Source organism: Fusarium phalaenopsidis (genome assembly GCF_050370095.1).
Source record: "Fusarium phalaenopsidis strain FUZ10S chromosome Unknown contig_32308, whole genome shotgun sequence".
Taxonomy (NCBI): domain Eukaryota; kingdom Fungi; phylum Ascomycota; class Sordariomycetes; order Hypocreales; family Nectriaceae; genus Fusarium; species Fusarium phalaenopsidis.
Genome location: NW_028145402.1, coordinates 314,952 through 329,280, shown reverse-complemented (window position 1 = coordinate 329,280; position 14,329 = coordinate 314,952). Strand labels below are relative to the sequence as shown.

The 14,329-nt window shown below is 51.4% G+C and overlaps 7 protein-coding genes across 7 annotated transcripts; 3 read left to right on the top strand and 4 right to left on the bottom strand.

Annotated features, from left to right (window-relative positions):
* On the bottom strand, positions 1-1,780 carry LRP88_11472 (catalase P1; the record flags this gene model as incomplete). The annotated part of the gene is made up of 7 exons (XM_083247898.1): positions 1-479; positions 530-614; positions 667-1,089; positions 1,144-1,236; positions 1,288-1,525; positions 1,573-1,702; positions 1,750-1,780. 7 exons carry the CDS (start codon positions 1,778-1,780, stop codon positions 1-3), a joined length of 1,479 nt encoding a protein of 492 aa, XP_083096405.1.
* Positions 1,781-2,769: 989 nt separating this feature from the next.
* LRP88_11471 (GMC family oxidoreductase) lies at positions 2,770-4,657 on the top strand (the record flags this gene model as incomplete). Its single annotated transcript, XM_083247897.1, has 3 exons — positions 2,770-4,306; positions 4,357-4,520; positions 4,571-4,657. 3 exons carry the CDS (start codon positions 2,770-2,772, stop codon positions 4,655-4,657), a joined length of 1,788 nt encoding a protein of 595 aa, XP_083096404.1.
* Positions 4,658-5,151: 494 nt separating this feature from the next.
* On the bottom strand, positions 5,152-6,473 carry LRP88_11470 (kinase-like domain-containing protein; the record flags this gene model as incomplete). The annotated part of the gene is made up of 5 exons (XM_083247896.1): positions 5,152-5,324; positions 5,383-5,548; positions 5,602-5,897; positions 5,970-6,298; positions 6,346-6,473. 5 exons carry the CDS (start codon positions 6,471-6,473, stop codon positions 5,152-5,154), a joined length of 1,092 nt encoding a protein of 363 aa, XP_083096403.1.
* Positions 6,474-7,493: 1,020 nt separating this feature from the next.
* Positions 7,494-8,369, top strand: LRP88_11469 (uncharacterized protein; the record flags this gene model as incomplete). The annotated part of the gene is made up of 1 exon (XM_083247895.1): positions 7,494-8,369. One exon carries the CDS (start codon positions 7,494-7,496, stop codon positions 8,367-8,369), a length of 876 nt encoding a protein of 291 aa, XP_083096402.1.
* A 302-nt stretch (positions 8,370-8,671) lies between these two features.
* LRP88_11468 (uncharacterized protein) lies at positions 8,672-9,881 on the top strand (the record flags this gene model as incomplete). The annotated part of the gene is made up of 3 exons (XM_083247894.1): positions 8,672-8,750; positions 8,800-9,062; positions 9,111-9,881. 3 exons carry the CDS (start codon positions 8,672-8,674, stop codon positions 9,879-9,881), a joined length of 1,113 nt encoding a protein of 370 aa, XP_083096401.1.
* A 221-nt stretch (positions 9,882-10,102) lies between these two features.
* On the bottom strand, positions 10,103-11,613 carry LRP88_11467 (uncharacterized protein; the record flags this gene model as incomplete). The annotated part of the gene is made up of 3 exons (XM_083247893.1): positions 10,103-11,199; positions 11,345-11,482; positions 11,535-11,613. The coding sequence occupies 3 exons, from the start codon at positions 11,611-11,613 to the stop codon at positions 10,103-10,105; spliced, it is 1,314 nt and encodes a 437-aa protein (XP_083096400.1).
* Positions 11,614-12,327: 714 nt separating this feature from the next.
* Positions 12,328-12,870, bottom strand: LRP88_11466 (uncharacterized protein; the record flags this gene model as incomplete). The annotated part of the gene is made up of 2 exons (XM_083247892.1): positions 12,328-12,522; positions 12,571-12,870. 2 exons carry the CDS (start codon positions 12,868-12,870, stop codon positions 12,328-12,330), a joined length of 495 nt encoding a protein of 164 aa, XP_083096399.1.
* Between the last annotated feature and the right edge of the window lie 1,459 nt (positions 12,871-14,329).

Genomic DNA, 14,329 nt, shown 5'->3' with positions numbered 1-14,329 from the left:
CTACAAGTGAGTGGCGTTCTCCTTGAACTTGGCCATCATCCGTTGTCCAATCACGGGATCAACCTTGGAAAACATTTCGACAACAGCCTGCCTCAACGGAGCTGGCACGCCCTGAAGGGCACCGGTGACTGTCTCAATCCATTGGGCCCTCTCCTTTTCGTCAAACACTCTCCTCCACAGCTCTCGGGGTTGAACATAGTCTTGTTCATCGACGGGAATCTCGTTCAAGCCGAGGACCGCAGTGGGTGACACCCGCTCATGGTGTGATATCTGGGTCATGGCTGTGGAGGATATTCCGGGGCTTAGGGTGCTTCGGACATAGTTTGGATCTCCGCCATAGTTCTTGGTGACGGTGATGCCGTCGCGTTCGTACGGTGCGTAGACGGGGGCGATGGGACGGTTGGAGGGCAGCTGGGTATAGTTGACTCCGAGGCGATACCTCTGAGCGTCGGGATATGCGAACATTCTAGCTTGTAGCACTGCGGATGGTGAGATGTCTGTTGGCCGAAGGGGCAGGGGCAATTCTTACTGGGGTCTGGCGTCATGGCGATACCTGGAACCATGTTGGAGGGGGAAAATGCGGCTTGTTCAATGTCGGCGAACCAGTTATCAGGCTAGCAGTCAGTGTCAGCAGGTATCTTTCCTCCTTGAGGGATTATATCTCACGTTCTTATTCAGCGTCATTTTGCCAACTTCGATCAAGGGAAAGTCCTTGTGTGACCAGACCTTGGTAATATCGAACAAAGCTCGGCCAAAAGTTTCAGCTTGCTCAGGTTCCATGATCTGAACGTATAGTTTCCAGACGGGGTATTCCCCACGAGCAATGGCTTCCCAGAGATCTTGATTGTGATGGTCGGGGTTGGCGCCGGCCTCCCTCTCAGCCTCCTCGGCGGAAGCAAAATGGGTTTGGCCGCCTTCAGGACGGAAATGAAACTTGCAGTATCGGAAGCGCCCTTGACTGTCCACCAGTTTAAAGGTATGGACTCCAAAGCCAGTGACGCGACGGATTGAGTCTGGGAGACCGCGGGTGCCAAAGAGGTGCATCAAGGCGTGGACACTTTCGGGTTGGTTGACGTGGAAGTCCCAGAACTGGGAATAATAATTAGATCGATTGAGAATAAGAAGATCTAGAGAAACACTCACCATGGTTGCATCCGCCCTGTTAGTAGCGGGGTGCTTCTTATGGCTGCGGTTGAGTGATGGAAAGCGCATCGGGTCGCGGATGAAGAACACAGGCTTTGCAGATTAGAATAGGGTGAATGCAGCAGGGGAGGAGATCAAACACACGATATGGTTTCCAACAATGTCATAGTTACCCTCTTCTGTGTAGAACTTGACAGAGAAGCCTCGCACATCGCGAACGGTGTCCGCACTGCCCTTCTCGCCACCAGTGGTGCTGAGGCGGAAGAGAACTGGAGTCTTCTTGCCGACGGTGTCAAGGAATTTGGCGCAAGTCAGCTGAGCAATGTCCTTGTTGGTGACTTCGAATTCGCCCCAGGCGCCCGACGCCTTGGCATGCACGACTCTATAGGGCGTTAGATAGACCAAGAGACAAAAGTATCGTTCGCGTACCTCTCTGGGATGCGCTCCCGGCTGAAATGCGCCAGCGTCTCGAGGAGAAGGGTGTCTCCCAAAGTGGTGATGCCGCCGCCACCAAAAATTGGTAGAGTGGTGCTGACGGAGGGATCTCGAACTGGCTGGCCTTGAAGGGAGTTAGAAACTGAGTATTTGAGGAGATGTTGCACGCACCTTCAGCCAAGGTATACACAGGCCTTGGCATGGTGGTTATGTCTAACTGATAAATTGAAGATTTAGAAGAACTGTTTGCAAACCAAAGGTTTGTATGCTCGTGGTCTTAAAATGATAGGGAAGTTATTCTGGCAAAGACTCCGAGGCTGATATTGGAAGCTGTTATACTTTGAAAAATGATTGTTCGTGTGTTCGTTGAACCCTTCTCAGGCCAATAGCGAATAAAGGTTTCATGCTGACAGGACAATCCAGGGTTGAATGCCGAGCTAACCGCGAACGAGACGCTTCAGCTTGCGCAGCAGATAATGGGCCACCCGGAGTTCGGCAAGATACGATAAGCCAAGAGTTTTTCGCTTTCGCGGCTCAGATAACTGCCACATTGAATGGCAGAAGGGCTTCTGGAACTCTTCTACAGTACAGGCCGGCACTGTCAGTCCGGAGTTGTGTGGAATTGACGGGTAGGCCGGCGCGCCATGGCTGGCATTAGCAGTACTACCCGTCCAATAAGATAGCCTAGATACCCACAATAAAGTACTACTGGACCCTTCGTAGTACTACTCTTTTCGTCTGCCCTGACGTCACAAGCTCCATTAAGGTCGGTACGTACAGATGCCGATGACCCGACTAAAGAATTTCTTGCCGGGATGAAAGCTCGGAGTTGGCTCGGTGAGTCTTTTCGCTGCTGTGCAAGTCGAAAACACCATGACAGATAGTTTGAACCGACTAGGGTTCAACGGATGAGATGCCGAATTGCGTGCCGCAACTCCACGGCGACTGAATTGAGTTGAGAAATTTGAGATTCAACTCTGCAAAGAATGACATCGGTGACATCTCAAGTATATAGTATCTCGCATCGCCTGTCTCTTTCAACTTGGCCTCATCCACAGCTTCTAAGCTTCGACAACATCATCACTACTACAACTTTACTACTACAACTCAACTACTCTCACAACTTCACCACTCTTACAACTTCATCACCTCCCACAACCTCTTCCACCACATTTTGATAGACATCCAATCATGGCTTTCGTCGCCAACGGAAACGAGTACGACTTCATCATCGTTGGTGGCGGCACCGCTGGCAACGCTGTTGCTGGTCGCCTCGCCGAAAACCCCAACGTCCGCATCCTGGTCGTCGAGGCTGGTATCCCCAACCCCCACCAGGTTCCCGAGATCACCACTCCCTCTCAGGCCTTCAACCTGCGCGGCAGCAAGCATGACTGGGCGTATAAGTCGACAATGATCAAGCGCGATGACTACGAGCGAATTGAGAAGCCTAACACTCGTGGCAAGGCTCTTGGTGGATCGTCTTGCGCCAACTACTTCACCTGGATTCCCGGCTCTAAGCCTACTTTCGACGACTGGGAGGAGTTTGGTGGACCTGAGTGGAACTGGGACGGCTGTGTCGATTACCTCCGCAAGTGTGCAACCTATCACGATGAGGAGAAGCTCTACCCTACCGAGCTGAAGAAGATTGGCACCGGTGGCCCCATCCAGATTGCTCACGCTGATTTGGTCCCGGAGATGCAGCCCTGGCGAGACGCTTTGACTCAGGCCTGGGTCTCCAAGGGCGAGGTCCTCACCGAGAACATTTACGACGGTGAGATGCGTGGCCTGACCCACTGTGTCGATACCATCCACGGCGGTCAGCGTCAGGGCAGCTTCCTGTACCTCAAGAACAAGCCCAACGTCAGCATCCTCTACGGAGTTCAGTCCAAGGAGTTGATCATTGACCCTCGCACCAATGCCTGTCTTGGTGTTACCGTCATCAACCCTGCCAACAACAACGAGCTCAGCGTCTACGCTAGCCGCGAGGTTATTGTGTCTCAGGGTGTTTTCGAGACCCCCAAGCTTCTGATGCTCTCCGGTGTTGGCCCCGCCAAGGAACTGGCCAAGAACGGCGTTGATGTCAAGGTTGACTCTCCCCATGTTGGCCAGCATCTCCTGGACCACCCCATTGTTCCCTTCGTCCTCCAGGTCAAGGACGGCTATGGCATGGAGGATTATATCCTCCGTGACGGCACCGTCAACAGCGCTGCTGTCGCTCAGTATAAGCGCGACAAGACTGGTCCCATCGGCTCTGGCCTTCTTGAGCTTGTTGGCTTCCCTCGAATTGATGAGCGCCTCGAGAAGCACCAGGCTTACCGCGAGGCCAAGGCTGCCAACGGTGGTCTCGACCCCTTTGGTCCTGCTGGTCAGCCTCACTTCGAGCTTGACTTTGTCGGCATGTTCAGCACCGCCTTCCAGTGGCACTACCCTCTTCCGGAGCAGGGCAACTACATGACTGTCATTGTTGACCTGCTGCGCCCGCTGTCCGAGGGTGAGGTCACTCTGAACAGCGCTGATCCTCTGGTCCAGCCCAACATCAACCTCAACTTCTTTGGCAATGATCTGGATATTCTGGCCATGCGAGAGGGTGTCCGCTGGACCTACGATGTCCTCACTACCGGCGCGGGCTTCAAGGATGTCGTTGTCGGCGAGTATCCTTGGCGCATGCCCCTCGAGTCGGACGCCGAGATGAAGAGGGCTGTTCTCGACCGTAGCCAGACTGGTTTCCGTGAGTATACCTCGTGCAAGCATATGAAACACCGCTAACTCATTTCACAGACCCTTGTGGTACTGCTCGTCTTTCCAAGAGCATCCAGCAGGGTGTTGTCGATTCCCGTCTTCGCGTCCACGGCGTCAAGAACCTCCGTGTCGTTGATGCTTCCGTCATCCCGGTCATCCCCGATTGCCGTATCCAAAACTCTGTCTACATGATTGGAGAAAAGGTAAGAACAAATAATTCTGTTTCTAAACATCATACTAACACATGGTCCAGGCTTCCGACATGATCAAGGCTGATCATGCAGACATCTTTGAGGAGGGTGCCTTCAAGAACATCCGCTCCTTCACCAGCCGTCTGTGAATAGCTCGCAGCGGGGAATACATAGATTGCTAGTTTAGATGCGCTTTTAGAGTAACTTGCTTAATAGAATTATACAAGATTGGCTATTCTTAACTAGGGGTCATCAATCGTGCATATAAAAGTGGAAAAATTGTACGGCATCGACGCACGGGTGAGCGGAAACAATGTGTTCTTTGTTGTAGTTGAAGCCTGGCCCTCCATGGGATAATTGAGCCAGAACGCCAAGCGAGAGGAAAAGGGAATAGGAGTTTGAACGCCAGTGGATTTGACTTTGCGCATTCATACAATCCTGAACAGTCACTATGATAATCTTAACTCCTCATATTGAGAGATGTAGGGTATCTAGGCCGCTTTCCTACGCACTGCAAATAATCCCAACATGTAGTCCCGGGATACCCAGGAGACATGCTCTGTAGAATACTATTTCTACGCAGGTACTCATACAAACAATACGAGTAACACCGTCAAGCAAGCGCCGTAACCGCCCAAAAAGTCTAGCTTGATAGCCACGGATCCTGCAGTAGTTCCTTTGCTGTCGGACGATCGTTAGGATCCCACGCAAGAGCTCTTCTCATAAACGCAAGGAACTTGGTTTTGTCCTTCAGCTTGGTTTCAGCCGCTTCCAAGGTCTTTTCCTTTGGAATGGGAACAAACTCATCCCATTTACCTACACGAGAAAGCAGAGTTAGTGATCTTACACGGCAAGTTGATATCGACAGACATACAATTTTCATACCAATACTCGAGCGCTCTCTCGCGATGCCGGTTGAGTAGCTCGGCAGGCGGGGGGCCCAGAGCAGCAATGAGTTCGGACAGGTGAACACCATCGGAAAAGCTCCCGCCTTCTTTCCGGGCGCGAAAGAGAGTCCGTCCCTCGAGAAGATCCCACGCCTAGTAAGAATAAGTTTGCGAAATCGGGAAACAGGGTAAGGTGGTAAACTGACTGTAAGCCCAACACTCCATATGTCGACGGGATAACTCCATTGAATATATAGAAGAGTTTCTGGGGCCCTGTACATGATAGGCATGATATCACCAGCGTGAGGTCCTGCACCGAGCCTGACTTCTCCAAAGTCGGAGAGGAGAAGCGGCCCAACCTTGGGCTTCATTAGACGGGAAAAGTAAATGCTTCGGTCTGGTAGTTCCTTGCGAGGAACGGGATTTGAAAATTCATTGTCTTCGAGCTTCTTGAAGAGGGAATTATCCTCTAGACCAAGGAGGAGATTGCCAGGATGGATGTCTAATGGCTCAGGTAGTCAATAGCATTCAGAGTAGGGAGAAGAAAAGGAGGAGGAGAAAGCGGATTGCATACCAGTATGAACAGCCTGGGCCCCTGTATGAAGGAAATCAACGGCCTGGAGAAGCTCCTTGATGGCGCTTTTGACGAAGTCCTCTTCAAAGCCACGACCTTCCATAAACACAGTGTCCATATCATGGAGACTCATTTGAGAGACCTGAAGAGCTAGAATGATGTGGTTTCCATGAGGACTAGAGACTTGGAAGGTGGCCAAAAGCTTCCTGACGTTTTCGGCTCCCACGTGTTTGCTGGGGAGGAGTTTGTTCAGGTGCTCATAGAATGGTAGCTCACGGTGCTGGACCGAATTGTGGATGTAGACTTTGAGGGCCACATACTGATGATGTCTGTCCTTGATTGTCAGACATGTCACACTGTTTCACGAGGCACTCACTCAAGGTCGCGTGCAAGCCAGATGGTTGAGGAGGAACCGTAGCCTAGTTTGGCCACTGTCTGGAACCTGTCATTGAAGACCTCGCCCAAGCGCACTGGGTAAAAGTGATCGGGATTGTACTCTGGCATGGCCTCTTCTTCGATGGGTTGGTCTTTGTCGATCACATCAAACCCTTAAGTGGGAAACGTTCGGGGGTCCGATCGCGGACGTGCTGTTGAAAACAGGGCCAGGCTTGAGCCGAGGCCGCTGAGTGTCCATGACAGCGCTCTGGCGGCAAGAAGATGGGCAGGGAGAGATGGGATTGAGGGCAAATTTTTTCTTGATACTGCGAAGGGGAGTCGCGCCAATGCTTTGCGACACGATGCCATAGCCGGTTGTTGGGAGGAAGATGTTGGAGAGTTTGGATGGTTGAGGCTGAAAATCTTGGTGAGGCGCAGTACCTGGGTTGAACCAACGACGACGGCAGCACCCATGCATAACTCGCATTACTTGCGTTGTCACTCCATGCTATGGGCAATCCTTGGACACAATTGATTCATTGAACCCCGAAGTGAAGTGTCCCGCAGCCCACACTTGCCCAGCTGTTGAACACACTAAACTGCTATGCTAGCGGCAAAAGTGAAAGATGCTCTTCAACAGGTACCGAGGTATTAAGCATCATATTGCTGCATGACACCAGCGGTATACTGACCTGTCTTTTCCTACTCAGGTTTGGTCGACCGGGAATTTAAGCTTACCTGTGGTTTCGGTGTGGATGCTGATCAATCCAACATCTCCCCTCTTGATTTCTAAGCTTCAATCTCCCCTCATGGCCTTGGATTCATCCGAGAGCAGCCAAAAATTCAATTGATCCATGCCAGCTTATTTACTCGGCGTGAGTCACAACTTAGATAGATTACCCGACCCTCAAGCATCGTGAGCCGCCTGTTAGGCATCAGTTTGCGTAGCTCAAACAGAGATGAAGCCGCAATGTGAAGATATCCACTGCCTGAACTGTGGTATAAAGAGCCGACAAGTTTTCCGTAATAGTCTTCAATCAACAAACATCAAGATCTTCAACAACGAAAACTCAGCACTCATCACTTATTGCACTTGCAACATTTGAAATGGCTACTCCTCAAGCTCTCACTTTTCTCGGCCTCGGGAATATGGGGTCCGCCCTCGTACAAGCTCTTCTGAAGGCTTCTAACGAAGTGACAATCTGGAACCGCACTGCAGATCGACCTCAGGTCAGAGCCGCTGTTGAGGCCGGAGCTGTCCTTGAAGTGGATGTCCAGAGTGCCATCTCCAGGAACAGCATCATCGTCATCTGCCTCCTCGACTACTCCAGCATCAAGACTGGACTGGCTGAGATTCCGACCTCTGCTCTTGAGGGAAAGACCATTGTCAACCTGACCAACGGTACGCCGAAACAAGCACGAGAAATGGCAGCTTGGGCCGCCTCCTACTCTGCCAAACACTACTTTGACGGGGCGGTCATGGTAACACCTCAAATGATCGGTGGGCCCCAGCCATTTTTTGTCGCAAGTGGACAAACCCCCGAAGCATTCGAGCCCATCGCCTCGCTCCTTGAACCCATCGGAAGGCCGGAGTATCTCGGCGAAGCTATAGATGCTGCTGCTCGATATGACCTGGCTGCTCTGTCATCAATGTATGGCATGTTTAGCGGAATGTTTGTCGCTATGGCACTCCTCAAAAAGGGTCACACAACATCCAACGAGAAGCTTGAACCTGTTGTGTCAGGCAGTCTGAACCCGTTCTTGGGTGCATTGATACCGTACAATGGACTTATTGCTCGGTCTTGGGATGACAAGGCGTGGGACGATAACCTGGGAAATCCGATCGGGATGCAAGCACAGGCGTTGAGGAATATTCTGGAGGCTTGTCGTGATGATGGGATGGACGATGGGTTTTTGAAGAACTTGACAATGGCTATGGAGGGGGTGGTGAAGGATAGAGGAGAGAATGGCGGGATCGCCGTGATTGGAGAGTATCTCTTGAAAGGACGGTTGACTGAAGAGTAACGGATGGCCAATGAGAGGATTGCCTGATGATGCAAGAGCCCTTGCAAGGACATTGCATGAGAAATGCAGATCAGATAGACTGAATACTACACAGTTGCTTGGAGAGGCCTACGCAATTGGGGTTACGGATGGCGAGATCCCGATGCGTTTATCCGGCCGAATATGAGATCCAGCGTTGGATCGGAGCGTCATTAATAAAGGAGGGCAGTTAGACTTTGCATTAACAACTGAACCTCTTCTCTGTGATTGCGTTGCAAAAGCTGACTATCCGATAACCTGAAATCAAAGCTGTCATATTCATCATGGCCGCAGCAGTTGCCCACTCAGGCGAGCATACTGCTCTGCCAGCATACAAGCAGGTCGACGAGACTAAGTATGATCGTGAGTTAGATTTCGACAACTGTGAGCTCTCAAGCTAATTAGTTTTTAGTTGATTGGGCAGACCTGGTCACACTGGATCTCTCCAGGTTTGACCAACCCGAAGGCAAGGAGGCCCTGGCGAAGCAACTATTTGACGCCATCCAAAACATTGGCTTCTTCTACATTGTCAATTTCGGTCTCTCTCAGGAGGAGGTTGATCGCCAGTTTGCAATTGGCAAGTCTTTTTTCGAGCTGTCTACCGAGGAGAAGCTCAAGTACCGTGCCGATCTAGCCAACGGCGGCTACAATGGTTACAAGCCTTTGGGTCTGCGTGTGAGTTGGCGTGCCCCCCACTAATATAAACTCGCTAACAAAGACCAGGAGATCAAACCGGGGATCTTTGACAACACAGAGATTTATAACGTTCCCAAGTTCATCCCAGAGCTTGAGCGGCCGCAGCCCGACATTATTAATGCAAACAAGCCAGAGATTGAGCGATTCGCTCGTCACATTCATTCCAACATTGCTCTCAAATTACTCACCCTCTTCTCCATCATCTTGGAGCTACCAGAGGACCACTTCACCAAATCTCACCGCTATGATGAAGCCGTCTCGGACTGTCACCTTCGCTACATGAAGTATCATCCTCGAGATGCCGACATCAACGCCAAGCTTGATAACGTCTGGGTCAAAGGCCACACTGACTATGGAAGCCTAACACTTCTTTTTCGCCAACCCGTCGCGGCGTTGCAGGTCCGAACCCCAGACGGTAACTGGAAGTGGGTGAAGCCGTACGATGGAAGTATCACCGTAAACGTGGCCGATGCTCTCCAGTTCTTGACGAATGGTTTCTTGAAGAGTTCAGTTCATCGTGTCGTGGCGCCCCCTCCCGACCAGGCTGGGATCACCCGTCTCGGTGTTTTGTACTTTGTGAGACCCGAAAATGACCTCGAACTCAAGCCAGTGGAAAGTCTTGTCTTGGAGAGGCTGGGCTACAAGCCCGATGAGAGTTCGCAGTTGGGAGCAGGCATCACGGCAGGAGAATGGGTCAAGGCGAGGGTCAAGGCTGGGGTGGACAGAGGCGAGAAGGCGAGGAGCGAGGTATCCGAGCAGGAGATCATCAAGGGAGTCAAAGCCAGGTATTATGATTAGATGGGAGAGTTATGGGATTCAAATGATTCAATATAGTCATAGTCTCGTAAACGCTATACTCTCATACACGACTTCTTATACACTGGTTGTTACCAGCCCCGATACTCTCCACAACACAAAGACTTGTGTACACTTTTCTTCCAGGTATTAATGACAGTCGTAGGGAAGATGAACTTCCATAAAACCTCACAGCACCTGAAGCAATAATCGGACATACTAGTTTACATGCCCTTTCGGCTGCTCTGCAACCACTGCTGCAGACTCTTCTGCACAGACTCGAGTCCATCGCGAACCGTCTGAGTCGACGTCTCAACGCCATCAGCAGCAGTCTTGGCCGACTCGACCAACTCACGGGCCGTCTTGAGCTCTCCGTTCAAGGCTGCCGCGTTGGCCTGCTCACCCAGCCTCGTGACGTCCTCGGCGCCTTTTGCGGCAGCGAGCTCAGGGTCTGGGAGACCTGCAATCTTTTCACTGATAGTCTTGGCGGTTCCGGCGGCGTGTTCGGCGCTGTACTCAGCATTCCTTCGAGCTACTGCGTCTTGTCGGGTTGCGTTCTCGGATGCTCGGACAGCGGATTGGGCGGCTCGGAGGAGTGCAACGGCCTCTCTAGCTCTTTCTTGGGCACTCTCGGCTGTCTGTCGAAGATATCGGGCCAGTCTCTCAGTCTGGGCATCTCCCTTCTTTTGGCCGTCAGGCTTCTCGGCTTCTTCACAAGCACTCGCGGCATCAACAAGTCGGTGCGCCTTGATGATGGCATCCTCAGCAGGAGCGGTCGTCTCTCCCAGGGCAGACCAAGCGCGAGATGCGACGTCGAAAAAATCGGAGAGTCTAACCGTGTTTGCGAGAACGGCATCACGTCGGGCAGAAGCGGCAGCGGTTAGCATCTCTTGTTCATACTGTCTGGCTGAGACACCATATTGCTGGGCTGCAGCAGCCGAAACCTTGGCTCGGGAGATTTCCTGCGTGACCTGGTTCGAGATGGTGCGAAGCTGCTCCTGGTACGCGTAGTAAATGTAGACCCAAGTGCCGACAGACACTCCGACGAGACCGAAGCCGAAGAATGGGAGGAGGGTGGGCGAAAAGAAGATGAAGACGGCCGTCAGTGACCACCAATTGAGGAGGATCCAGTAAGTCTGCGCGTGCTCGAGATAGCAGAATCGAAGAGGGCCGTAAATCTTGGTGACGGGGGCAAAAAGGTAGAGAGCGGTGCAGACGGCGACGACGATGGTCATGAACAAAAACCGAACCCAGGTCGGGAATGGGAACGGGATGCTGTAGTAGATGGGCAAGTAATAACCCAGCGAGATCAAGGAACCAACTGCATCACAATTAGACGGGAGGGTGCCAAAGGTCAATAAACTCACTCTTGAAGTAAGTGCCGATTCTGTTGGAGACGGTCTGAAGAGCAAAGAAGGGTCCAAGAAGAGAAGCCCAAGAGGTATTGTTGCTGTTTTCTCCATCACCGCTTGGAAGCGCCCAGACACCACCAAAGTACAATGCAGCGATGAGAAGAAGTGGAGCCGAAGTCTGCGAGGTGAGCAAGGTATACAGGTCCGGGAGAAGCGGGAAATGATTGAGGATGAGAGCGAGGAAGATTACGCCTGAAAACACCCTGTTAGCGACATTGGCAGAGCTCAATTGAGCGTCTCTTACTCTTGACGTGAGGTGCAATGAGCCTCGAGAGCGTCTCCAAGGCGGGAAACAAATCCTGTCCACTGTTTGGCGAAGGCATGGCTGCTACTGTCGCTGGCAATTAGCTGACTTGAACCTGTCCTCAATTGCGTAGTGGAAATGGCTGGCTTTTTATTCCAATTCCCCAACTATGAAGGCAGGGCTGTCGGGCGCCAAATGGCACAGGTTTGCTGCACAACGACGTGTTCATGGGGTTATCGTCGTTGAATGCCGCCCAATTGCTGACGCCGAGAATGGGGCCCGTAACTGTAGGATCCCATGTTTTGGAGTAAATATGCAGGCTTGATCCATGGCCATTTGGCAGTAAACTTGGTCGTGACGCGGCCGTGCTGCTGTCAGGCTGGCCTCATTCGTGCCTTGTCGCCACTTGGGTAGCAGGGCCTATCCCTGGCTCGCGCCCGGTTGAATAGTAGAAAAATTTGTAGCGGAATTGAATGCCTTGGTTGAATTGATTGGGTCCTGATGCCGTGGAACTTAAGGTACCTTTGGGCATATGTAAAATACGGCGGCTGGTGATACTCGGGCGAGGGTATACTGACGCCCTGCACCGCGATGCATACTCCACATCATCACAAAAACAAGGCCAGCTCACGAGCAAAAGTGAAAACAATAAAGTGACATCAGGCAAGGGTATTATTATTGCGCTTATCAAAAGCTTCAAACTCATAAAGAAACAGGTCGAGTATCCCGCACTCAAGATTCCCTGTCCACCAAGCCATCCATTACTAGCTTTGTATTAACGCCCTCCATTCTTTTAGTCCGTAGTCGCGTCAAAAGACAAGAAAGTCGAAGCTTGCCCGGCGGCCGCCTCGTCCTGGGAAATGTTGTTCTGCAGCTTCTTGTTCTCGGTTTCCATCTCGTCGGCCACGTCTTCGCCCTGGGCTTGCTGGATTTGAAGCTTGAGCATGGTGGCGGTGAGCTTCAGGACCTTGTTCTTGATCTTGCCGCGCTGCAAACTGTTAGATCATGCTTTCAAAATTGAGGGTGGTTTACTCACCTGGAGAGCGTCGGCGTCCTCGCCGGAAGCAGCGTCGATGGCAGGGTTGAAAGCGTTCTTCTCAGCGCCGTTGGCGATCTGGTTGACGCTGTTGAGGAAATCGATGTCCGATTTCTCGACGGTTGTCAAATCACTGGGAAGACCACCAAGCTTCTGAAGGGCCTCCTGGGCAGCGTTTCCGGCAGTGCCGCCGCTGATGGAAAGGTCGTTGTAGGTGGATGTGCTGAAGACGGCGCGCTTGCTGAGAGGAGCAGCGAAGGCGGTGGCGGCGAAGCTGAGGAGGACAGTGGAGAACTTCATTTTGGCGGTTTTCGAAGTGTTTCTTTGTTTGTTGAGTTTGAAGGGTAAAGTCAAAAGAGTATTGATTTGTACAGCGCAGCTGTTGAGTCAATATGTACAGTCCAGCTGTGGGAGGAAGAGAAGATGTCGAATACAGATGAGATGGGATGAAATGATTGTGTTGGGATGAAGAAAGAGAAACATCATTGAGCAGGATTTCATCTCTCTTTAATAGTTTAATTGAGATGACTCCTGCCAGGCCTCTGAGACACCATCACCAAGATGCGACCTCGTCTCCGAGAACGAGCTTCAGGCAAACCAGCTCAAACACCCCAAGTCTATTTACAGACAAGCTTAAGCGCCAACATGTCAATGCAACAATTAGATCAGATGGTATATTCCCAAGTTGTTCTCGTGAGTTGATAGGTCCGGCACTGTATTGTTGGAGGTTGGCCTTCGCTTAGGGAGTTGAGAACAACCCCTGTCAAACGGCTACTCGGCCGACTCAAAACAAGGGGGTGACCTTGTCCGTCGCATCTTTGTTGCGACCGTTGCATCGCGTCTTAGATTTCGGATGAACTGCCGCTATCGAGATTTTTTTTCTTGCTATTTCTGTCAAAGCGAATTGCCCCGTGTTCCAGCCTGTCGCACGCACGTCTCGCATGGTGAACGGGGTCCAAATGAGGGCATTGTCGGATTATGATGTATTTTATAGGAACAATCAGCTTGGTAATGCAGTCTGCGATCTGGATTTGTCCAAGGGAAAAGGTACGTAGCTGTTTTGGCCATCGTCTGGTCTTGATCCCACCACATTTACCTAAGCTTATGTCCTCCTTTTTTATCCTTCATAGATTAGGTGCTCTGAGGTGTTTGGTGTTCCATCCACGGATCCTTAGACCATTTTTAGACCCATCGAGTCTAATATCATGTCTTCAATAGACTATCTTCAGCTATTTGCTTAATCTCCAATGTTGGGATCCCGTCAATTTGAACTTTTAACCCCTAGAACTAGACTTAGTATGCTTTAATCCCCTCGCGACGAACTGGCTTTGTCCGTTTTCCTGTTCGTATATGTCATTGCTCTCCGTGGCATGTCTTCAGCTCTTTCCCCGTCGAGTCGATTCTCTCTTTCCCATTTTTTCATGCCCAGACCTCTGCCCACTGCGTTTTGACTGTGGTTTCCCAATAGACCATCCAACCTTCAACCCAACGAATAAACTTGTTTTCTGCGTCGACCATCTGTACGTTTTCGCCATCCCAGTGGCTCATGACCCTTATTCCAAACTTTGTCTCAGTTGGGATTCCAGTCATTCCACTAACGATAAATAGTCACCACGTCCCACTTTCTCGAACCCGAGCATCTGGCCACTGAACATTGCTGTTCTCCGCCCAGCGTTGGCCGCCACCAGGAAACAACGTCTGCCGAGTCAACCCCTTCCCCACCCTCAGTCAAGTTCCTTATCAACGCTGGTGTGGACTC